The sequence below is a fragment of the Balaenoptera ricei genome, chromosome 11 (genome assembly GCF_028023285.1).
Source record: "Balaenoptera ricei isolate mBalRic1 chromosome 11, mBalRic1.hap2, whole genome shotgun sequence".
Taxonomy (NCBI): Eukaryota; Metazoa; Chordata; class Mammalia; order Artiodactyla; family Balaenopteridae; genus Balaenoptera; species Balaenoptera ricei.
Genome location: NC_082649.1, coordinates 93,923,489 through 93,949,177, shown reverse-complemented (window position 1 = coordinate 93,949,177; position 25,689 = coordinate 93,923,489). Strand labels below are relative to the sequence as shown.

Here is a 25,689-nt window from a genome sequence, read left to right as displayed (position 1 = left end):
ACAAGTATCTTTACAAATGACAGAATATTTATTAACAATACCTTTAAAAAGAGATTACATATGCTAGATCACTGGTAAATATCATTTACACTGGGGTTGGGAACTACCTGGGGTATCATTTTTTTTTCATTCATTTTATTATTTTGTTGACTTTTTTTTGCATGTGATTTTAAATTTTGTTTTATTTTAACATAGAATAACCATATGAAACTAAGAAAGGAACACAGCTTGAAATACTGACAATATTTTTTTCCAGTTACCACCCTAGTTTTTACACAAGTGGAATCCTGATTATGACTTTATTGGATAAATATAGCTAGAAGGTTGAAAAGTTAAGGAAAAATGACAAATTACAGGCAAATTTGAGCTCTCTGAGAAAGAAGAAAAGGTGGCAGCGTGTTTACATGTGAAAATTTTTATAGAAAATTTCATTACCTTTTATATGCACTGTTCCACTAGTGTCAGCTTACAAAACCTCCCCCATTATTACAAATAGTTCTTTTCAGAAGAATACAGTTTTGTTGATATTGTCATTTTCCAATGTGTGATTTTTAAGACGTAGAAGATGAAGCTTGTAAAGCGACAAGGCTACCTATTGTAAAACAGGAGAATCACCGAGATACCACACCATTGTACTAAAGATCTTTTATAGAGTCATGAAAAAAATTCTTTGTGGCAGCTAGTTGCTGAAATAGGAGAAATCTGTCAGACTCCATACATAATTTTGATTCAAAAGAAGGGCTCTATTATTAAAGAGATACACATATTATCTATAAGAAATTTTGTAAAGAAGTTACGAATCCATCAACAGAGAATTACCCTTTTTGTTGTTAAATGTACATTCAAGACAGATACATTTAAAGATAGTAAAATTATCTTTTATCCTTCGAAAGACATGGTTGACTCTATTAACTTTTGGTCTATGTTACTACAGGATATTTAACTTCCAATGTCATGTCTAAGATAATGCTACTACTACAAAGACAATGTTAACTGAGTCGAGGGAAAAGAAAGTCTTACCGTAGGATGCTAAATTCAGGGATGGGAATATTGCACAGGGTACCTCTTGGGCAGTTAGTTTAGGTTTTGAGATTGCAGCCATTCCTGAAACCATCTCAAGTTGTGTTGAACAACAGAATTCACAACAGGGCTGGAAAGCATATTGTACATGGCAAAACGACTTGATTCAGTGCATTCGTCACCCCAAGAGTCATTTCCATACAGCAGCCTTGAGTTACAGACCAAGTCTTCAGCTGTTCTGCCACTAGACCTTTATAAAACTGTACAAGGAATCTGCAATGTATTTACCAAGGTGAGTTTCCAACTCTGTCTTTAAAGGAACTATTTTCAAATAATAACCATATGATTGTGTTGCCCATAGCATTTTACAGCAGAGGGAAAAAATTAATATCTACATTTCATGTTAACTTTAAAAAATTCTATAAAACACTAAATATATAATAAAAAATATGCATATAAGGACATATGTAAACTGCTTTGGTAACATCATATTACAGATGTCTTCAGTGCATTGCAGAGTTTCCAAAGAAACTTCAGACAAAGCTAGATTTGCTTTGAGGAAGTACTGTAGAATGCCATTCCTAAAGAAGCAAAAAACATTTTTTTTTCCAGTAATAAGATGTACTCGAACAACAATATTACTTAGTACTGGGTGTCTTCAAAACAACTAGCTAAATGTTGCTTATATTATAAACAGCAAGTCTTTTAGAGAACTGTTGTCATAAACTGGACCTGGCTGTGAGGGAGATCATGATCGTACTGATGGCCGACAGCGTGCATGCGTTGGAAGTAGATGGCCCGGCTCCTCTTGCATAGGCATCTGGAGAGAGAAGAAATTTACTCACCCCGGCAACAAAGGGAGGCGGGGCCCCAGGGCTTTTGGAAACGGAAGAACTATCTGAAGTCTACTGGAAATGACCATCTCTTGTTGACGTTTTTAGTTTCAGTTCTATGACTCCCTAGTTATGAACCTGGGAGCAGGTGGTGGACATCTCTGGACCTCTGTTTAAGCATTTGTAAAAGGAGGGTGTCCCCCTCTAACATGAGAAGAAACTTCAATATGACTGGTAACATTACTGATAAATACTATGATATCAATGATGCAGCAAAATAAACATTGATGTTCCCTTTCGAATTCAAGCTTAATGCTGGGCACAGAGCCATATGACACTTAATTCCTATAAAAACCCTGAGGACCTCTGGTATGGTTATTACACCATTTAACTGGTAAGGAAATGGGGGCCCAGAGAAGTAAGATAAGTCTAAGATTACCCAGTTAGTAAATGGCTGAATGGGGATTCCAACTCATGCCTGTCTAAACATACCTGTTTTTTTTTTTTTTTTTTTTTTTTTTTTGCCCAACAAGATATTCTCAGTACTTTTAAAACTTTTTCTTATACATCTTATTTTTTCACAGTAAGAAGTTACCAACTGTCATTTGAGGTTTTATCAAGATTGTAAGATCTTTGACCAACAAAATGGAAAACCTCTTGACAAAGAGGTCATGTTTTGCTCAGTTACATCCTTATCATCTAATAATTTTACCAATAAAATTGCTTAAAATGTTTTTGTAATGAATTAAACCAAGAATCATCAGTCAGTCTTTAAAAAAAAAAAAAAAAATCCTTGCAATGATAAGCAAGTATGAAGTCAGATTTAAAGAAAGTGAGATAAATTAATCCCAAAACACATTCTCATCTTGTGTTTTTTTGGCCTGGAGATTACTCCCACATCTCACCATAAATCTGGTTCCTTTCAACAGAAGTTAGAGCCCTCTACTGACATGTAGAAACCAATTCTCCCCAGTGTTTTAAAAGACAAAAATGCCTTTAGTGTTTGTATGCAAAAAAGGTGCAGTAAATATAAACCTCATCTGGAAACTGGCAAATTACTCCTGAATTCAGAGCATGTCTTGGCGCAGCCTTGGTTTCCCACCTGAAGTCCTGCTCTGTGTTCATTAACATTAACAAGTGCTTATTCAGAAGAAGGGTGAAATGACCATTGAACATTTTCTTTTCTGATTTGAGGCATCCAAATTTTATAGATGCAATTAAAATGGCTTAGTGGATGCTTTACTAAAACTTGATATCAGCAAGAATACTAGACCCTTTCCTCATCTGAAAAATACTATGATGGACACTTGGCAAAGGCGCTGAAGCTCAGAACTCTGTAGTGAGGGTTGCCCATGATTTAAAATATTGTATCTCCACTGATGGCTTGAAAGTTCATATCTCCAGCCTTCACTGAACCCCTTATCTCTAGACTGTTAAATCCAAAGGCCAATGAAAATCTATACTTAGATACCTAATGGCAATCTTATTTTCTTTATTGTTGTGGTAAAATACACATAACGTAAAAGTTACCATTTTAAAGTGTACAATTCAGTGACATTAAGTTCACTTCAATGTTGTACAACCGGGACTGCTATCTAGTTCCAGAACTTTTTCATCATCCGAATGGAAACCCAGTACCCGTTAAGCCACAATTCACACCGCTGGCTGGTCACTACCAGCCACTAATCTGCCTCTATGGATTTGCCTGTTCTGTTTTTTTTCTTTTAATTTCAAATAAATAAAATCATACAAAAAAAAAAACAAAAAATAATATGCTGCTGAGATATCTGCAAACATAGTATTTGAAAACTAAGTTGAATGTATTTGGCTCAAAAAAGAACACCCTCTTCAACAGTCTTTGTAAACAAACATAATCCTGACTATATGTAGACATGTGCATTTATGTACATATGTTACATACACATGTTCAAAATAAACAGTGCCAAGTGCAAAGTATTTTCAGCCAAAGACATTATATTGTGTCACTACGGACAGGTTTCCAGATCATTTTAAAGAACGCTTTGCTTGTTCTTCCTGAGTCACGCTTTTAACTTTCTAAGCTGTAATTTTGGGGTTATTGTAGATGCAAACTACATGGGTCCACATGGAAAAGCCTGGGTGACTGATCTGGGGCTGCTTTAACCTGATTTTTGATTGCCAACTGATTAAATCAGTCAAAACTAGTCAAACTGTCTTCTGCACAAAACTACCTGGGATCAGCAAATACCAGTGGTCTGAGGAAGGGGGATGGTATTGTCCATTTTTATTTTAGCCTTTGTTTTTTTTCGGGCCTAATTTCACCCTAGCCCTGACTCACTGGGAAGCTTAGGAGATAGGGCAGACAGGGAGAAGGGAGGCAAAAAAAGACATTCTTACTTGATATCTTTGGAATTCGAATCTGTTCACTGCTGCTGCCATCGCCTCCATCACTGAATGGCTTAATTTCTATTATATAATCTTCATCAAAAGGCAAAGAAAGCTCCACTGATGTTTTATTTGTTTCAATGACAGATGTGCTGCTTTGTCTGCTCCATCTGTACAACACCTGCCAATATGGAAAGAAAAGGTATCACCTGTTGTCCTCACAAAGGCCCCAAGGACGGAGCATTCCTTCACTTTCACCTCTGGGCACCAGTGAAACGCAGGGACGCCGAGGTTGTCAGGCTGCCCACTTGCATCTGGAAGGCTCATTTAAGAGCGAGGGGCATGTCTGCAGCTACCGTTGATTTCATCATGAGGAAAGAGTTTAAAGCGTTGTGCAGCATGGCAGCGGGGCTAGCATGAGTCTAACGACGTGCTGTGTGGCCTCATGTAACCTCTGGGAGGTCAGTTAACAAACATGGAGAAGGTGGATGTACAGAGCTCAGTTACGCATGAGGGTCTTTGGCATGAGGACAGACTTGGCTGCTGTGTGACCGTGGTCCACTTACTTTCCCGCTCTGAGCCTCACTGCCCACATCTGTAAAATGGGGACAATAACACCCACTTTTCTGGGAAGTCTTTACGATTGCATAGGATTGAATAAAATGAAGGGCTGAAAGGAAGCATGTAAGAAACAGTATCTATGAAGCCTTAAAAGGAACAAAAGGTACAAACATACACTGCAAAGGTTAGAAGCAAAAAATCAGGCGTAAAAATCAGGCAAAAAGTTGTCATTATTATTAATCCTTTGGAAAGAGGACATTTCAGAACAGGGAGAGCATCTCTGAAAGACAAGGGCTATAACCCCCTTTTTCCTCCCACTGGACCTCTTTTTGAGCTACATAGAAAAGAGGGGATGTTATGGGGCAATTACTGTCACTCTAGAAGTGTCTGTAGCTTCAGCAGTGCCACTCATGTAGCTTCAACAGTGCCACTCTTTGTTTCCCTTCTTGGTTTCCTCTGGGTCACAGACTAGGCTGGTAGTTCATGTGATGAGATGGGCAACTAGCTCTCTTGAAAGTACATTCACCACCTGGCATTGCCCACTCTGGTCACCAACAGTTCCCATCATGAACAAAAGATAAAGGCCCAGAGAGGTGCACCTGCCTTTCTGGATATGATAATTGTGATGAGAACTGTCCCACAGATACTTTCTGATGTTTACAATGAGCCAGGCACTCGATTGACATGACCATGTTTAACTGCCACAACAACCTGACAGGACAGGCACTTCTGCAGATGAGGAAACTGAGGCCCAGAGATGTCACAGAGCTGGTGAGTGGTAAGATGAGGGCTCCTAAGCCTGTACTCTTAAATCACCATAACCCATCGTTTCTCTTGACAATAAAATAAAAAAAAATAGGGTTGGGTAACATGAATGGCTCTGGTCCTGGCTGTGTGTTAGAAGCACCTGGGAAGCTTGTAAAAAATACTGATGCTGCAGGTCACTGGTTCTCAACAGGGGCGGGAGCGGGGAGGAGTAGTTTTGTCCCCGGGGGCATCTGGCAATGTCTGCAGACATTTTCGGTTGTCACAACAGGGGGGTGGGTCCTCCTATAATGCAGAGGACAGTCCCCACAACAGAGAATTATCCAGCTCAAAGTGGCGCCAGTGAGGAGGCTGAGAAATCCTGCTCCAGCCTCGCCCCAGCCCTCCTGAGTCAGGCTCCGTAGCAGAAGGGTCCAGGCCGTGATACATTGTTAAAAAAGATCTTCAGGGGATGTTCATTCAGGGAATCATGAATGAGATCAGGGTTCTCAAACCTGAGCCTGCATCAGAGCCGCCTGGAGGGCTTATTAAAACACAGAACACTGGGCTCCACCCCAGAGTTTCTGATTTAGTGGGTTTTAGGGGGAACTTGAAAAATCTGCATCTCTAACAAGTTCCCAGGTAATACCATTGCTTCTGCTCCAGGGACCACGCTTTGAGAACCACAGGACTGGCTCTTCTTTCCCTAAGACCCACTGTAAATTCTGATCGGCTGAGGTCAGAGACATAGGGTTACCCTACCACTGCCAAAAAAAATCAAACACAAGTGAAATTCATAAAATTCCCTTGAAACGGTTTAGATCCCATTTGTTTCCTGGCATTTCATCGCCTTTATTTATGTCTCTCTAATACAAGGTGGAAAACACAAGTTCCTTGAGGTGGAGAGATTCATAAGCGTCCCCCTTCCTTCTCAGGGCATCAGGTGTATCAAACTCAGCATCCCCTCACTAATGATCAGGTTCAAATAAACCCTGAAGCACATTCAGGACTGTCAGAGCCTCTCATGATGGCCCTTCAGGAACATGAGCTGGCTGATGGGATGCAAGGGCACACCTGGCTTTGAGGAATAAATTGCTTCTTTGATTCACCTCTGCCAGAGCACAGAGGATTCAACTAGTTTCAACTGTAAATCCAAAAGAAAGACTTCCAGGAAAAAACTGCCCTTTTATCAGCATTGCTTATCAGTCTTCTAATGATGGGGACTGCACTGGCACCTAAATAAAGGCCTGTAAAACCTTTATTTACACTAAACACTTGGTTCAGCTGATTGACTTAAAGGCTGTGCTTGCATTTCCTATAATCCAGGGTGGAAGACAAGGAGAAAGAGTGAATTTGTGGGAATAATGATAATAGAATCAAACATTATTGAATGCTTACTATGTGTTTGAACACTTTATATTCTATGTGCAAATACAGATTACCCCTTGAGGTAGGCACTGTTATTATTCTGATTTTAAAGATGAGAAATCTGAGACCTGGAGATGTTTAGCAATGTGCCCAGGGTCTCATGGCCAGTAAGTGGGGGACCCAGCATTCAAACCCAGGCAGTCTGGGTTCACAGCCTGTATTCGTAACTAAGACCAGCTTGGCCACCACTGTGGGCAACTTGCTTCCCCTCTCTGGTCTCTGTCTTCATGAATGCAAAACAAGGGGGGTTAGAGAGTAGAAAGCTCGTGGCCCATGTGTAACATTTGGCCTGCATATTTTAACTATTCGGCCCTTAGTGGGTTTACATTTTTTTTTTTTTTTTGAGTTCGATGTCAACATGTAAAAACCAAGAAACTATACATGATAAAGTTTTGGGTTCTACTAAAAACTGGAAGATATGGCGGCACTGGCCTACATTCCTGTCTGGCAATAATTGGCTGGAGCTGAGAAGCTACTGCCTATCCTGGACCATCACAAACTCTGTAGCTTATCACAGTCTCCAACACTTCCTATTGTGTCACATTGGCATGTGTCTACCTCAGGACCTTTGCATATCCTGTTCACTATGCTTGGAACACTCTCAGAGAGCTGCCTATCTTACTCTCTCCTTTTTTCATGGCCCAATCGAAACGTCACCTCTTGATAGAGCCTTTCCCTGTGCTTTATTTAAAATAATGTCTCTCCTATCTATCCCATGGCACTGCCTATTCCCCTCACTCTGAGTTATTTCTCTTGGTAGTACTTTATTACCACTTGATCTATTTGTTTAGTGATGGCAGGCAGAATAGCTGAGTGGTTAAAAGGTGGGACTTTGGATCCATACTGCATGTGTTCAGAGCACAGGTCTTCAATATACTAGCTGTGTTAACAACACTGTACCATATACTTGAACGTTGCTAAGAAAGTAGATCTGAAATGTTCTCACCACAAACAAGGAATGGTAATTATGTGATGGGATGGAGGCATTAGTAAATGCTACGGTGGTGATCTTTTTGCAATATATAAATGTATCAAATCAACACAGTGTATACCTTAAACTTACACAATGTTATATGTCAACTGTATCTCAATAAATCAGTGAAAAAAATACTACCTATGTGAAGTAGGCAAGTTACTAAACTCTATGCCATGAGCTCTGTATCTATAAAACTGGGGCTAATAACTGCACCTACTTCACGGGTTATTACAAAATTAAGAATTAAAACAGTGCTTGGCACGTATACTGACAGTATTTATTGAAAGGATTAAATTAACTTAATCCCTTTACATAACCTGTCTGGCTCTGTAGACAGTTTAGTTTGTGATACTGAAACCAGACGCTCTCTTTTTATCTCAAGTATCATAAAGTAGCTTGACACTTTGTGCTGAAAGAATATTTTGCGCCTTAAACTTTCTAAAGTCAACTTCTTTTTGAGACTATTTACACAAGCAGAAATCCCACGAATCTCGACAATTTAGGTAGAAAACCGAAAATACACACACATACACACAGATGCATAATTTTTACAGAACTCTATATATCCCTGAACATTAACATTGTATATGTAGCATTTCAATATCTATAACCAGTTACAGTGAGATTCCTTGGGATCTAAATGAGGAGGTGTAGGGAGTCTGGCTCCTCCAGTCCCAGCCCTAAAGGGCTGGGAAGGAATTGAGTCGAAGTGGAAATCAAGAAGAAGTCACAAACGGCCCTTTACTACCACCTGGTCTGACCTTGTTAACCCTCTTTCCTCTACTGTCAGCACATGTGCTTTCTGCAGCATTTCACACACTTCATACCCAGCCATGAGTGATGCTTCCTCAGGCATGAAATTCCCAACTCGGAGGTGCCACTCTATTTTTCATAGATATAGTTTAGATCTATAAGACACAATGAATCAACGTGAAAAACCATATTTGGGAAAAAAAAAAGCCTAAATCCATGGCTCTTGTTGTGTTGTCTTTCTTATTTTTTTCCTGAGATAGTCTGTTCTTTCCTTGATTTCTGGATAGGACTCTATCTTAAGCTGTGGTGTCCTTTTTCTTTTTTGTTTCTTTTCTTTTTCTTTCTTTCTTTCTTTTTTTTTTAAATTAAGTCTGTGGTTGAGCCCTTGTGATGACTATATTAAATAAATACATTTTGGATCGCCCCCACACCCAGCACCAAATTAGCCTATATCATCTGATCTGCTGCTCACATCTGAAAAGGTTCCATGCTCTCCAGCTGTAATTTGTTCCAATGTTATATTCTAGTTCTACAGAAATAAAAAGTTTCCCCAGTCCTCCATGAAGCCCCAGTTCTTTTCTGGGAGCTGAATACCGCCGTGTTGGTCTTATACTGCTTGATTCCACCACAGCTGCCCGATTCTGTGCTGCTCAAGGGAATCTTCTAGATGTCTGCAGAAGTGTCTGTTGAATTTTAAAATATATATAAGAAGGGCCTCCTTGGAAAAGTGCTACCAAGACAAGCTCATATGAGAGTTTCTGAGAGGAGGCAAGAAGACAAAGAAGGAGCAACTAAATAATACTCATTTTCCAAGTCTTCTTCTAAAAATGCCTATGATCTTTTAGACCCAGTTCACTGAAGTAAAATTCAGCTTGCATACAGATTCCTGCCCTGTGAAAGCTGAGGGCACTCCCAAGTCACTTTACTCAATGGCCTTCGGTTTTCGCATCTGCAAAATGAAGGGCTTTGGCTGGATGATCTTCAGGATTTCTTGACCGGCTAACATTTTGCTTGGTTCCCTGAAGTATTTTAGGCAGCTCCCTGCCTTTCAAATTTATTTCAGCACCAGCTTCAACATGAGTTTAAAATCTAGTAAAAGGTTCACTCATGGAACTTGGCCCCTCCACAGGGACTCCTAAAGCTTTCTGAATTTTTATTGTGTTTTCTCTCTCTGTTCTACTGGGCGACACTGGAAACAGGGAGGAAGACTTTCTCGCTCCTGTTTTTGTTTGTTTGTTTGTTTGTTTTTTCACTCTCCCCCTTGGTTTGGTTAAATTAATTCATCCCAGATCACATCTGCATTTCTCTCGTGCTGTGTTCAGTCCCGGCAGTGTTAGCCTGGGTCAGACCCCAAAGTTGCAAGGTCTGTCTTCACTTTTGCCTTCTTTCTTTGCTTTCTTTGAGTCTACTCTCTCCCCTCTCATCTTCCAGCCTACCAAACCCCACATCTCTCTCGTCTTGCATAAAACTGATCAGATGAACTCTTTCCCATTATGTCGCACTAAGAGACTAATGATTAAGGAGTTCAAGAAATGAGGGCTCCCTTTAATACCACCATAGTGAATGCATCCTTGGCTGGAGAAATCATGGGGACCATTCAGGCACTGTGCTCGTGAGGCCCACAGTCTGGGGATTCACAATAAGTCATCAGCCAATTACAATTACCCAAGAGGATGGAAAGTACTTTAAAAAAATCTGACAAATAGCGAGAGCTCTGGCCATCAGGGAAGGCTTCTCATCTTAGACCCGAAAGATAAGTGGCCGATTAAGGATGCAGATGTAAGAGGTGGTAGTCCCAGGGGGACAGAATAGAGGTGCAAAGGCTCAGGGGAAAATGAAGATACTGGAAGATTTCTCCTTTAATAAAAGAGAAATGCAGTCCCAGAGAGGTTACATGATTTACCTAAAGTCACATAATGACTAGAGGACCAAAATGTGGTCGTTTTTGCTCCATTCTGTAAGACCCTTCCAGAAAGTTTGCTTTTACAAAGGGATCCAGTGAAAGGTCTGAAGATTAGTTCTTAGGGAATGTTTCTCTGCTGGCAGAATACAAATCACTGTGCCACGTGGATGAAGGAAAAATAGTCCATAGCAGCGAGGGTTTCCGAATCCCTCTCTAATCACATCACCTAAGGCTCTATGGCCAACTATGTCAACTCCCAGTTCCAGGCCTGGCTTTACTAACTGTAACTAGTGCCTGACAGCACTGTCACTATGCTACTCTCAACAGCTGCATCCAAAAATGTCACCAAATAGCAGCCTGCAGGCTTGATGCATCCTGCAGACTAGCTTTGTTTGGCCTGCATTGCCTCAGATGTTGTTTAAAAGTAAAACAAAACAAGATACTTAAAATGCCCTTTGATTGTGGCACCAGGGCTACATCCATTTTCTTTTCTAGTTCTTTAAAGTCAGGCTAACATTTATGGGATCAGGCAAACGAATGCCCTAAAAAATCCTTGTGTATATGTATGTGTATGTACGTGTGTGTGTGCGTATACATACCCCTAACAATAGGAACATGAACAAAAAAGATTAACCATTAGTAATAGGGAGAAGTTACTACTGTTGATTAAAAATACAATCAAGACAAGCACAGAACAAAACTGACAGTAGAAATGTTTAAAATGTGGTTCTTCATGATTTTTTGGAGACCCAACCACAGGGTCTTTAACTATTTCTGATTGTCTCTGCCTGAGCCCAAAGTATAGGCGATTCTCTAAATCCTGACCAGCTGTCATGGGCTGTTGACAAAACTCAGACTAAACCACTTTGGTGTTTGGGAGAAAGAGGCTGCGAGAGCTCTGTCAGGGAGAGTGAGGGCAGGTTTCTTAAGATTCATGAGAACAGTCTGTCCCCACTAACAGCAGGAGTAGGTGCCTCTGCAAAAAGAAATTACCCACTTTGTATCCTTTTACTTCCGACTCATTATCCAGGGCCTTCACTTGATCCCAATTCAGGATAATTTTGGAGTCCGATGAATTCCATATGATGTTTCCAGGGGGTTGACTTGGCGCTGTAAAAAATTAAGATATACGAAGTCACAGATTATTAAGTCTCAATGGATACCGAGGAATATCTCCTTCCTAGAATTCGCGAGTGGAGGCAATTTAACGGGCTATTGCACTAATATGTGTCTTCAGGGTCACTAAAATCTGCTGAGATACAGCACTGCAAATGGAAAAAGATTCAGTTGGTCGCCTAACATTTATAGCTAAAAGAAGTGGCCCTTCCCAGTGAGGAGAAAACATTTATCTTTCTGTCCTCTGGAGCAATGAATTTTGCATGCTATTCGGAAAGGTTCAGTTAAAATGCTAAGGTAAATCTGAATTTCCATAATGATACCAATTAGCATGTAAATAATCACTGGGAGGTGGGGATGGGGAATGAACTTGGAATATGTTTGCTGAATCTCTAAAATATTTCTGAGCAAGAATGTTCTTACGTGGCTTTCTGGTTGTCACGTTGACCGTCGCACTGGAGGGGCCTGTCCCTGCAGAATTATATGCCTTGACAGCTAAATGATACAGAGCACTGCCTTTTAAGTTGGTGATTTTTGTTGATGTCTGATTTCCTATTGTTCGTATTTTTCGAGCATTTTCTTCTTTGTCATCATGTCTCCAATATTTTACCTGAGAAATTAAAAAGGAAGACCTTGGATGTCATAACTGTTAGGGATATCTCCAACATCATCAGGTGATTTTTTTTTTTAATACAAGATTCTTATGACAGAGTTAATTTTCTATATAGCAAGTCGTAAGCAGAGCTTTCAGAACCAAGAGCTTTGTGCGCGCTGAGAAATTATCGATAATTAAAAAGGCCCCCTTTTTGTTCTTAGCTTCAGAGTGAGACGGTACACTGGCACAGTCATGGTTGGGTCTTTCTCCCATTTTCCCCTCCTTGTTTTGAGCCCAAGTGATCCTGGGTGTATCAGAAGTCATAGCTCATTTTGCCAACCATCTTATTCATGCTTAGACCTGCATGTATTTAGACAGAGCTCTCTGGAGAGTACCATGGAAACGGGTAATCTCACAAGTGGAATGCTCAGGGCTTCCATTCATGCTCCTTTAGAAACAACTATTCTCTAAAACAAATGCCTCTAAATGGAACTCTAGGTCTTTTTCCCATCAGAGGGTGTGTAGAAAGTTCTCACTGAGGGGTAGGGACCCTTTCCCAGAACCAAGGCACCTATCTCTTGCTTACCTCATACCCTTGTATCCGACCTCTATTCTTTTCCATAGGGGAGGCCCAGAAGACTTCAACGTCTGTTGCAGAAAGACTTCTGGCAAAGATGTTGGCTGGTGCTTTGGTGGGTTCTGCAGATAAGTATGGAAACAGTTATGACTCTATCAGCTGCATCAGAATAGGCTTCTAGATGCAAAGGCATCAGATGGGCAAAGAATCAATGATTATAGAATAGTCCTTAGTGATTATGATCCAAACCCTCATTTTACAGAGAAACCATGATTAACAGCTGGGAGAGGATGGTGGTGGAGATGGTGGTGAAGAGACTTCTTCAAAGTCTTTGGCTTCTAAATTTAGGGGTAGGTGGAAGGGAAGTAACCCAGGATACTTAAGTTTAAGCACCACGTCTCATAGCCAGCAATTTATTTAACATACATCCTTCTTAATTAGCATTTGTCCTAGGTGAGAGTCGTAGTCACTGGTTACGAAAATTAGAGAGACAGAAAAAAGGAGAGTCAACTGACTTGACTAAGTTTCAGGAGGGCCGGTGACAGTTCAGTTCTGCACAGCCAGCTGCACGTCTTACAAGCTTGGCTGTACAAGTCATCTATGCTTTGTGGGCTCAACCTCCTCAGCTGCAAAGGAGAGTCTGGACCCAGTCTGTCCCCTAAATTTCAGTTCTTTTTGCCAGATTTTTGCCAGAGCTGTGTACCATTTTTATGTAAAGATTTTCCTTTCAGTGGTCTTTCTTAATGAAAAACCTAGGCATGTTGTGAGTTGTAACACAAATGAAATCCTGGTTTTGATTTGATAGCTGTATTTCTTTGTGATGCAATTCAAATCAATATATAAGTATTAAATAATTTTAAAGGTTCATCTAGTACCATTTACAGTCAACTTGTGTGCTCCCTCTGGAATGCACATTATGTTCCAGAAAATGGTGTACATGGAGACCCCTAAGGTTTTGTCTATTTATAACAATGTATGATTCTATTTATGTGTTAATTCATTCAGTATTTATTAGGGGTCTGTGTGTCATACACGTTTCGACACTGGTGACACAGAGGTAAAAAATAAATAGCCGGCCCTCAAGAAACACACCTTAGTGAGAATATAAAACTAAAATTCAAAATTCATAATACATTGAGATGAGAATTATAACAGAGCAATGTTAAGACACAAGGAAAAAGAGAAGCACCTCACTCCATGGGCCTGGGGAAATGAGAGAAGGCCTTGGTTGTTTGAGTTGAGTTTTGAAGGATGACCATGAGGTCACAAGGTGGGCAAGGCAGGGAACATTAAGAGAAGTTGAAGCATATACTAGGGGCTCAAGCTTGTTTGGATAACTGCAAGTCCTTTGGATATGGTTGGAACATGGAGTATGCAGGGAAGAGGGGCAGGAGTTGAGGCAGAAAAGAGAGGTGGGGGCTAGATCATGGAGGACCACCGAGTCTAAGGGGCTGACTTCTTTATCTGGACGGAAGAATTTATTGCCTCTTCACTTACTCCAAGTCAATGACTCAACTTTTAATATGGTCTCATTCCGAACATCACCTTTGAAACAATGAAGGCAAACTCCAATGGAAATGAAGACCATTAGGAGAGGTATTCTGAGAGCAGGGATAGCACAGAGGCAGTAAAAATGAGTGAGAACCCCTAAACATGATAACACCGGGGGTGACAATGAGAGCAATCACACTGCTTTGTGACTTACTCTATTCTTTAATAACAGAATAAGTTTTGAGTACAATATGATTTATGAGAAAAATCATATTGAGAGGAAATACAAATTATATTTTGGCATTCACTTAAAGGCATAAAATAAAATATAATTCTGTTGAAAGTAATGTGATGTATATGTAGACATGAAGATCTTAGACGGTACTTGAGATTTTGGTCCTTAGTAGTGGAATTAATAACGGATAACCATTTGTTTTTATATACTGTGGAGTTGCTGTCTTTCTAAGAGATTGGTGGTAGATGATGAATCATATTTTTCATATTACGCTTTTCTTGATTCAGGATATGCCTTCAGTTTATGGGTAGAGTGCTAAATTGATTGTACGTCCTAAAGTCAACATCTCAGAATTGAAGAAACATCATACCTTCTTCTGCAGAATATACCACCGTGGTGGGACTGAAAGGGCCTTCTCCTTTATTGTTGAAGACGCCCACTTTAACCTCGAAGGGAGAAAAGGGATGCACGCTCTCATTCCTGAACACGTATCTGGAGGCGTCCGCGGAGGCCAAAACGGTCAGCATCCAGATCATTTTGCCATAAGGCCGGAAGGCCACCACGTAACCAAAGCCTCTGCCGTTCTGTAATTCCTCAGGGACCGTCTGGGAAGAAAGGGAGGCGGTCTTCAGAGGCCACAGGACTTTGATGCAGATGCTACATTGTTTTATTCCACTCCCCACCCCCACACACACCCCTGTGTCCACGCTATCTTACTGGGGACTTTGTCGAGAGTCTTCAATTTGGGACTTGCCATCAGTCTACCAGAGATATTCAGGGGGGATTGGAGCAGGGTTAAAAAAAAATCAATGAAAACCTGCAGTGGAGAGCCTGGCTTCCTGATGGGGGAAACCCAGCTCTGCCACTGTAGGAAATGACTGTGGAAGACACTGGACAGTTGATCCAAAAACCAACATTTCCAACATGTACCATCTAGTAGGATTCTTCCTCCAGTGTCACACGGACACTCATTGAAAGAGCGCTCACCAAAGAAGTGAGGACCATCCTGGCTCAGGCCAGATCTCCCCTCTCAGCCCGGAAGTGCTGAGCTGGAAGCGGTGAGTGGTTTCTCTCTCTGCTGGGGCTCTGGTTAAATGACAGATGTGAACTTCCGCAGCTGTTGCCTAGAATCCTTCAAAATCACTGTGGACTCTTTCTGAAACTCTGACCTCCTCTCTCAAAATCAATTTTTAATAAAGTGGTGACTAACACACCTCTACGTTGGTGAAAAAATACTTTACACAAGAGGGCTCCTGCAGCAAAGCCAATCTTAGGAAATTGTGCTGGTACACAGAGTCTATTGTGGGCAGGTGTTTTAAATCAATTGGCCTTGCAGTAATTCAGGAAAAAAAGAAAAACTGGTTTTCTCTAAACCAGCCTTCTTTAATGTGCATATTATACATATATACATTTTTTCTTACGCTGTCTTCCCTTTCCTGATTGTTTTTCCTGTGATCAACTGAATTAAAACTTGACTCCACAACTGATGGGCAAGTGTCATCTTTTCCTGCTAGCCATTCACATGAGAGGGAGTGTTTGCACTCAAATGGATTTTTGCTGTTAAAAACAGAGAAGGCAACTTCCCATATATGTTTAACACAGAGTAAAATAATAAAATAGCCTAGGCTAATGTATGTTCCTTTCGTTCTGCGATTCATTTACCTCCCAGGTTATAACCAGTTCAGATTTGCTGCCTCCGCCTCCACTGACGTTAGCTGGGGTGACTTCAGGGACTGTTCAGGAGACAAAAAACAAGTCATATCAGGTGGCAAAGGCCAGGAGGGCCAGCAAAGTTGCCTGGCTGAGGTGACTCAGTTTAAACAGATACTCGGATGCACACAGCTTTGTCTTCTGAGATCAGAAATCGTATGGTCAAGGGTCCCGAAGCATCAGCTCGCGGAAGTGAAACATACCCAGGAAATTGCTATTAGTTACCTCTTTCCCATTCAACAAGAGGCACACATGTTATCTGACGTGACTGAACAATGGTTCAGCTCCACCCCTAGAGGCCAAAGTCCAGGGGGATGAGGAAAGGACTGAGGTTCTGGTTCTAAGGCTTGGGTAGGCGTTTATGAACCACGTGGCGGTACACAAAGAAGTGATGATACACTGCCTGTGCAGAGCTCACAATCTAGTTGGAGGGTGGGAGCACATGCAGGACGATTACAGAGCAATGTCAACAACCAACAACAGTGCAGCACAGACAGAATGGAGGAGTGCAGAGGCCTTCTGAAGCCCAGGCTGGGCTAACGGCTACTCGGAGGAAGGTGAGTTTTGAGCTGGGTGTTGAAGGAAGTGGTGGACAGAGGTTGACCCCTGGCTCACTGTGCTTAACCTCTTTGACTCCCAGTTTTCTCTGTAAAAGAGGGCAAATTATGCTAGCTTCCCCCTCAGGACTGCTGAGAGGAATTCATTAAATTACGATTTTGGAGGGGAAAAGGAAGCATGGGGATTAGCTATAGTATCATCCTGTAAATGAAAGACTCCAGACAGAATCTAAAAATGTCCGGCTGGGGTATAGATTTGGTGACTGGGAATGTCCCCTTGGATAAAGCCAATGAAATAGAGCCAGATGGATTTGTGTCCAAGGGTAGGGTCAGAGTTTCCACTTGCTCTGGGGCCTTGCTCTTCCTTCAATAAACATTTGGCCTCATCGCAGCTGGGACCTTCACACACACCCACACTAGGCCTCCCACTCTATGTGAGACAAATACAAGGGATGCAGATGAATTTATGTTGTTCTCTCCCCGTGCTCACCCAAGCTGCATACACAGAAGCTCCTACAAACTGCCGACCAGGCTTGTGTGAATTACTAGGATGTTTCCAATCTTAGCTTTTGGGAAGGGTTTATACCCTAAGAAAATCTTACTGAACATTTCCGAAGAACTTATTCTTTACCACTTGACATTTCTGTGAGTTGATTTTATTTGAAGTGTGGGTGTGCATTTGAAAAAATAATAATCCTGGTAGGAGAGTCTTGGTGACAAAGGAAACAGTGAAGAAAGACGTGGTGTTTGAGAGAACGAAGCAGAGTGTCTCGCCCTGTACCAGGGAACTCAATGAAGAGTGAGAACATAACTCTGGATTGAAACTCACTGCTGGGACTCACAGAGAGAGAGGACAAACTAGTGGTTACCAGTGGGCAGAGGGAAGGGAGGAGGGGCAATGTAGGGATAGGGGAGTAAGAGGTACAAACTATTATGTACAAAATAAGCTGCAAGGACATATCACACTGGGGAATATAGCCAATATTTTCTAATAACTATAAATGGAGTATAACCTTCAAAAATTGTGAATTACCATATTATACACCTATAACTTATATAATATTGTGCATCAACTATACTTCAATAAAACTTAATAAATAAAAATAAAAACAAAAACACCAACAAAATAATGAAACTCCCAGGTGGTAAAGCTGAGCATCTATTGGTCTGATTTCTGATGATTACAGTGGCTCCAGGGAAGGGTGGGCTGGCATAGAGCCTCATTAGGGCTGAAAAGCAGGGAGATTCAAAGCCTTTCCCTAAGGAACAGGAGCTCCTGTATCCTTGGTGCTACTCACGGGCCTCTTCTGTCCTCCGCTTCTCAGAGGGCTGACTGGGCTCCCCAATCCCAATCATGTTGGCTGCAACTGTGCGGAATTCATATTCGACCCAAGGGTTCAAACCCACCACAGTTGCTGTGAAGGTCTTCCCATCAATGAGTTCTGGGACTGAAAGACATCAAAAAGTGAGCATGTTTCATAGGATTCCATGTTAGGAAGATAGGAACTTCTATCCATCATCATCGCCATTACCGTGTTCGGGGCGTTGCTGCAGGTCTGAGGGTAGCTGCACAAACAGCCCTTGCAGGGAGGTAATCCCAGACCTCTCTGTGCCAGACTAATAAACTCAAATCACACACCAGCAGATGACATCACAAAATACAGTCTTCAAAGCCCAAAGCTACTTGACCATAATCACTATTGTTCTCACCTCACATGTGTCTCAGCATTTACTGTATCGGGCTGGGCATATTGTTTAATTCTTACAACTATCCTATGAGTAAGGTGAAATTATTCTCTTCATTTTTATAGATGAGGAAAATGTACCACATAAAGGTCAAGTGACTCGCCCAAGGTCATACTGGATTTGCACCTCTGTCTGACTGCATGGCTCAAGCTCTGTAACTTATTATAACAATGGAGTAATAATGCTATAAATCCACACAACTACTGTTAATGAACTGTATTAGCATATCAAAAGAAAGAATCTATAAACATAAAAGGAACGGCCCATGAAGAATAGAAAAAGAGTCAGAGAGGCAGAATTTGATAGTGTTCATCCAGCAGGATTTGGGGAAGGCCTCCCTTCACAGAGGACAGGGCCCCCTGCTTGATGCCACAAGCCATGGAGCTCTGGACCTGGCTTCTATGCTCACTGCACAACCTTTTGGGTTTTGAATGAATTACTATGAAGATTTCCCAATGGGCCCAGGAGACTCAGAGGGACGTCCCCTGTGACAAAGCTGAGGCCCCTGTGACTAGGCTTCCGTGGCTTCTAGCCTCCTCGGGGCCACACTTATATAGTCCTTCCCTCCAAAGGTGAAGAGAGTGGGTTCTGGAGTCAGACAACCTGGATTCCAACCCTAACTCCACACTCAGTAGCCAAACGACCTTGGGCAAGTTGCTTCACCTTTCCATGCCTTGGTTTCCTCACCATAAAATAAGGCTAATAACAATATCTATTCACGGTGCAGTTGAGAACACTCAAGAAAAGCACTTAGCAGAACACATGGCACATAGTAAGGGCTTAACCAATTCCAGCTGTTTTCTTTTGTAAACCATCATTATTATCGTCATCAGAATCAGCATCTTCATCCCACTCCTTTCCTTCATTATATTTATTCAGCAATTTATGTTTTTTAAAGTATCACAACCATTTCTGTATGGGGTCATAACAATTCTTATTATTCCCATTTAACAGAAGAGGAAAATGAAGATGTATAGAAATCTGCTGATTAGCAAAGTCAGGACTAGAATTCTTATCTCCTTAACTTCCAGATTTTTCCTTTCCTTCCTTCCTAAAACACTCCTGTGACTCAGCAGAAAGTCAATGATTCAGCTGGAAACACAGAAACCCATTTCAGAGGTTAGATAAGCTAAAATGGAAAGACTAGAAGAGTGTGTAACTTGCTTGCAATAACTACTTGTTTGTCCATATTTTCCTCAAACGAAACCTAAATAACAAAACGAGTCAATTTGGAGGTATAGACAGCAGCAGGGATGGTACGGCCAACACATGTATTCTTTAATTTTACAAAATCTCACGCCTCTTCATGCCCACATGTATCCATCTGAAAAAATGGGCAGCAAGTCAAGAGGCTCCACGCAGTCCTTAGATACGGGTTTCTTGAAAGCAGTGTACAAACTTTACAAGGACTGTGACTATACAGTAACATAACCCACTGCTTTTCAAAGTGCCCCACTAGCGGTACACATATGATTTTAGGCAATGCACAGATAGATGATGCATTTTATTTTTATAACTAATGTATTTTAAAATGTGTGTCAAAAATATAACACAGCAGACCTACTATCATTTCAGACTTATTGCTTAGAACAAACTAACAAACAAATATGAATCAGTAGAAAGAAAAGTATCAAATAAACAATAGTATACTGGTTGAGGTATAGGAAACACTGCCATAAAGTCTCATCTGTAGCTGTGTCTGAATGAGAACCTAGACGCCTCTCGGCTTCTGCCACAGAGCTGTGTCCATTCTGCTGAGTTTCAGAAGCCCCTGTGAGACACCAGCACCAGGCATCCAACATGGTACCTGTATTAACTGCTTGCCAGCCCACGGAGAACGGAGTCCTGGCTTGAATGACATACGTGGTGATGGGGCTGTGGTTGTCAGGCCCGGGTCTCCAGGAGAGCTGAGCGGTGGTGTCTGTAATTTCATCTATGGTCACAGCCTCTGGGGGGCCTGGAGGACCTGAGAAAGAGCAAGACCCTCAGAAGTTGAGCAGTGTTCAAATGTCCAAGGATGGGACCACTTAGTTGAATGGGGCGCTGACCTATTCAACCGTTGATTCATCCACCCACAGATTCATCGCTTGTCAATTCCTTTTTGAATAGCTATTAGGAGCCTGGCTTTCTTCTAGGCTCTGAAACTACAGAGATGAGCGAGACATGGCCCGGCCCCTTCCTTCCACGGCTTCACAGTATAATAGGAAAAACCAGTAGGCGTACAAAGAATTACAATAGAATATTTGTTCTAGATGCCAAGAGAGAATATTGGGGTACCACCAGGGCCCAAATTCATTAATCCATCCATCATATATTACAAGTTCCTACTACGGGTTGGACACTGTTATCTGGGGACATAGTAGTGATAAGTGAAGATTGGAGCCTTCTGGAAATGGTCATTTCTACCCCTGATGATGTGAGCGAAAATGACTTTAGAACTTCGGGGGTCTCAGTGCTGCTCTGTACATTCCAGCTGCATTGGAATGTCCACATGAAATGCCAGCACACACTTGTGTGCCAGGGAACTGCTGTGAAAGTGGCTTGTGCGCAAGAGCCCCAAGACTGTGGCTTCTTCAAAGCGATTTCAAAATCGGGTTGGAGTCGAAGGACCACATTGGCAGTTTCTGTAAGTTTCATGCCTGTATTTCCCTCCTTCTGCTCTGGATGTGCATTTTTTCTGCCATTGTACTCAGACCATTGAAACGGGAGGAAATCAGTTTTAAATGAAGGCTTGTAAATCATAAAGAAACAGAGGGCTGGAAAGTGGTTGGTAAGCAAACACAAAATAACAGCAGAGCCAGAGCAAAGACTCAAAGCTGTCCTTGATTCCAACATGAAACGCTCTTAGCAGGCAGTTAAAGGCATTTCTAATAAGTGACCACCTGGGCAGAGAAGGTGAGTGTGAGGGACACATAACGACACAGCTTGTGTCCATTAGACAGGAGTAAGGAGATCTTCCTGGCAAGGGATGTGCTGAGGCCCGGGACAGCAATCACATGTTCTTCCAAAATACTACGGGGCCACGGCGCAGGGGCGGGGAAGAAAGAGACCTTTCGCAGAGTGCTGAGAAGTTAATGGCAATTTCTGGAAGTAACACTTTGCTCTGGGACTCACTTCCGCACCCTTTAAGTGATGCCCTAAATTTCTCTTTCCTTTTTTAAAAATCATTTTTTATAGACCCACAGATGAGACTAAATTTATCTTCTCCCTCCTACTCCTGAATGAAAGGTCTGCAAGTCTGTATGCTGGCACTGATTAATTTTCCATAGTGACATTTCAGCATGTCAGTCTAATGCCACCTAGATAGAACTGAGGTAACCTCTGGTCTTCAGGACTCTTATTAACCAAAGAAAAGTCCAGAAGACAATATAATCTTTTTTTTTTTTCTCACCAGCTTTCTCATCCTAGCATTCCCATCCTTTTTTAAAATAGATGCTCCTTCCATGGCCTTTAGAATCAAAATATCACAAGGAGACAAGTGTTCCTCTCCACATTCCTCAATGAATTAAATTGATAGAGGAAGATCTGAGCCCACTGTTAGCAACTAGGAAGAAGGACATGAAGGGGTGGCATGAAGTTGGCCCCTGGGGTTAAGATGGTACTTTCATAGCGCGGTTTGCTGTTTATTATGTCCCTGCTACCAGCCCCACCCAAGTGTAGATATGCTACACCCTACAGAATGTTTACCACCTTTGTTTTGGGGAAGATGGGTCTCTCTTTCAAAACGACAAAATGAGCAAATGTTTATCCTCTGAGCCAAGTGTTAACATGGTCTGGGGCTCAAACAGTTTGTGTCACAGGCAACAGCAGAGGGAATGCAGGTGTTACACCTGCATCCCTGTTTCTTTCTCAGGGAAGGGTGGCCTTTCTAGCTGCTGTTCGAGTGCTCTAGATTAAATAAAGTAGGTATCAGAGAATCAAGGAAGCCAGAGCCAAGACTCCAAGCTTTACTAGTTTCAGATACAAAAATCTCTTACAGGTCAGTGAAATGCATACCAGCCTTGCCTCTGCAACACGCAGAAAAGCTGCAAGGGCAGAGCTAGGAGGAGGTAAAACAAAAGATTATGGTTTAAAATGGCATATTAATTTATTGGCTTTATTAACTGATCAGGCTAGATGTTCTTTTAGACCGCATTTGCAAATTCCTCTTGGTATTTAATGTTATTTTCTGTGAAATGAAGTATACAATAGCATTTAAGAAATTCAACTATTACTAATTTAAATATTTATTAGTCTAATTTATTGGTGTTTAAACTGCTGATCTGAACATTATCCTAATGAAATAGAGGATACATTTTCAACAACAGAATTCTTTTGGTCCTCAGGGGGAGAGCAGACCAGCTCTGGTGTATTTTAAAATGGAAATAAACCCGGTCCCGTAGGTCATACTATGGGTAGCTCTACCCAGGTTGGAAGTTTTTTCTCTTCTCTGGCCCTTATTCCTTCCATTATAGAAAGGTTTTTAAGGCGATTTAAAGGGGAACCAAAGCAGACCTGGTGGAAAAGCTATTTTTCTTTAACCTCTCTTGACATTCAGTTTGAGTTGCTAACTTCCACACACCTCCCCCCTCATGTTATGCCCACAGGATACAGCAACACTTTTTGTGGCTTCCAATAATATCTTGTTCTCTGTGTACTCAGATTCATCCTGCCTACAAATCTGATACCGCCTGGATTTGTTTTCTTGCACTCAAAATTCTGCTGGCCAAAGATTCCTAAACACCAATAGTTAGGGTTCGAATGAAGGAGACACTGGCTAAGAGATTACTTGGATGTTCTGATTTGGCTTTACATTTAACTTTAGCAAACCCCTGGGCGTGCATCAGTTTGATTCTGGCATGTACACTGGTTCACAAAGACTTGAACTTTAATTAAAAAATAGTTCTTAAAAGTCCACTTACTGCTCCTTTAAACATTGGTTTGGTGAGGCTCAGCCAAGTCAGTCACAGCCATTTGGATGAAGTTAGGCCATGTCTGTCATATGCAAGAGAATCTCACCAATGTCAGTTTTGACATCAACTTCCTGCTTATTTACTATATCCCAGGCAGGAACTATTTCCTTCTAAAGCCATATTTTAGAAACTGGACAGAACTATTAACTTCAGGGGGAAAAAAATGGGAAAAACTGGTGATGATTTTACTTAAGCCACTGTTACATCAGTGACCTAACTCACTACAGTAAGTCCCCTACATGCGAATGAGTTCCATTCTGAGAGCGAGTTCCTAAGTCCAATTTGTTCCTAAGTCCAACAAAGTTAGCCTAGGTACCCAACTAACACAGTCAGCTATATAGTACTGTACTGTAATAGGTTTACAATACTTTTCACACAAATAATACATAAAAAACAAACATAAAAAAATAAGGAAAACATTTTTAATCTTACAGTATAGTACCTTGAAAAGTACAGTAGTACAGTATAACAGCTGGCATACAGGGGCTGGCATCAAGTCAACATGCAAGAAGAGTTACTGACTGGAGGAAGGAGAGGAGGTGGGAGATGGTAGAGCTGAAGGATTGTCAACAACAGGAGATGGAGGGCAAGCTGCAGTTTCACTCACGCCTGACATTGATGGAACGCAAGTTCGCATCTTTGAAAGTTTGCAACTTGAAGGTTCGTATGTAGGGGACTTACTGTAATTTGGTTGAGCCCAGATGAAACAGCAAAAGGCACAGTTTGATCCTTCTTTAAGCCATTTGCTTTTCTTAATCTCAAGTTATTCTGGTGTTGAACTCCAACACTATAAATCACAGTACTGGGAGCATTTATAGGAGTTATTTTCAGTACAGAGTAACTGGATTTGCTCTGCACTTTCTGATCCCCTACAAGAAACAGCTGCACACAAAACTTCTGTAGACTCTTAACCACTGTTTACAATGTTTACCTTCTATCGTCTTTTCCCCTGTAATTCTAAACCACTGAGGTTTTTAGAACTCTGTGCAGGAGCAGATATCACAAACATATTTTAAGAACAAAACCCCAAATTCCCATACCTCTCACAATCAGGTCAGCAGCGGCAGACAGCTTGTCTACACTTGTCTGGACCATGCAGACGTATTTCCCAGCATGCTTCAGCTGGATGTTTCGGATCATCAAATCACCAGCTGAATCCTGCTGATAAAGTAGGGGAAAGTGGCTACAATTACTTTTTAATGAGCTCTAAATATCATTATCACATGAAGGACACTGTGACTAATGGATTTATTTTACACTGGCTGATGCAAACATTAGTGATGCAAGCCATGGCCTATTAAAAATACGTGCGCCTGCCTGAGAGATAAGAAGAGCACCATCTTCAGAACACACCTAGGACAAGACCTCAGGTGTTTAGCTTCTCTGTGGCTCTGGAGCAGCTTGCCATCCATGTTGGAAGCACTTAAACTTACGTAATAAAGCGGCTGCTGACCTAGTCCCGTGGGTTTCTTCAGATATGCCCTCGGCCTACAGCCTTCGCTGGCACTGCAGTACTTGGGGACTCTTTATTTGGAAAGGGGGGGCAAGCCCACATTTGGAAGCATCTGTATTTTACTGCACAACCCTGTCTTATAGCCATCATTCTGACTGCTCCCAGGTTTGAATGAATGAATTATGAGGACCGGACTCTCCAAGGAAATCTTGCATCGCCTGGTGTGGAACAGTGCTAATTTGTTTTCCAATGCCAAATGTATGTTTGATCAGCAGATGAATAGGACTAATTACGTCCCGGTACGGATGTCTATGTGCCCTAGAAATATTTCTACATCACTCACCAGCATGGTACTTCTAATAAATGTGAGGAGATGCCTCCACAGGCCATCACCAAGCTGGCATTTTAACTGAAGAACACTGCTACACCTTGGAGTTCGGTTTCAGAGCTCTGTTAATCAAAAGCTTGGAGAACAGCTGTTTGAGCAAGCGAACACCCAAGGGTTCAGAGTCAGGAAGCTATGCTTGTTTCTAAACCTTGATGGATGACAAGATAACATAGGTTATTTTGGCCCTATTGTTATTCTTCTAAATGACAATAATATTGGATAATACTTAACGGTACTGAATATCTGGCAAGCATATATTACACCAAATACTGACATGTCCTGTGAGG

At 41.5% G+C, this 25,689-nt stretch overlaps 1 protein-coding gene across 4 annotated transcripts in view; it reads right to left on the bottom strand.

Annotated features, from left to right (window-relative positions):
• Nucleotides 1-1,533: 1,533 nt before the first annotated feature.
• CNTN4 (contactin 4) overlaps nt 1,534-25,689 on the bottom strand; it is a 957,860-nt gene continuing 933,704 nt past the window's right edge. For all 4 annotated transcript variants that reach the window (XM_059937717.1, XM_059937718.1, XM_059937716.1 and 1 more), the window contains 10 exons: nt 24,602-24,722; nt 20,417-20,575; nt 18,162-18,311; nt 16,259-16,329; nt 14,967-15,201; nt 12,880-12,992; nt 12,122-12,308; nt 11,580-11,692; nt 4,230-4,398; nt 1,534-1,840 (listed from right to left, as the gene is read on the bottom strand). In XM_059937717.1, coding sequence (XP_059793700.1) covers nt 1,740-1,840; nt 4,230-4,398; nt 11,580-11,692; nt 12,122-12,308; nt 12,880-12,992; nt 14,967-15,201; nt 16,259-16,329; nt 18,162-18,311; nt 20,417-20,575; nt 24,602-24,722 — 1,419 coding nt within the window. In that variant the 3' untranslated portion in view covers nt 1,534-1,739. The remainder of the gene's footprint in view (nt 1,841-4,229; nt 4,399-11,579; nt 11,693-12,121; nt 12,309-12,879; nt 12,993-14,966; nt 15,202-16,258; nt 16,330-18,161; nt 18,312-20,416; nt 20,576-24,601; nt 24,723-25,689) is intronic.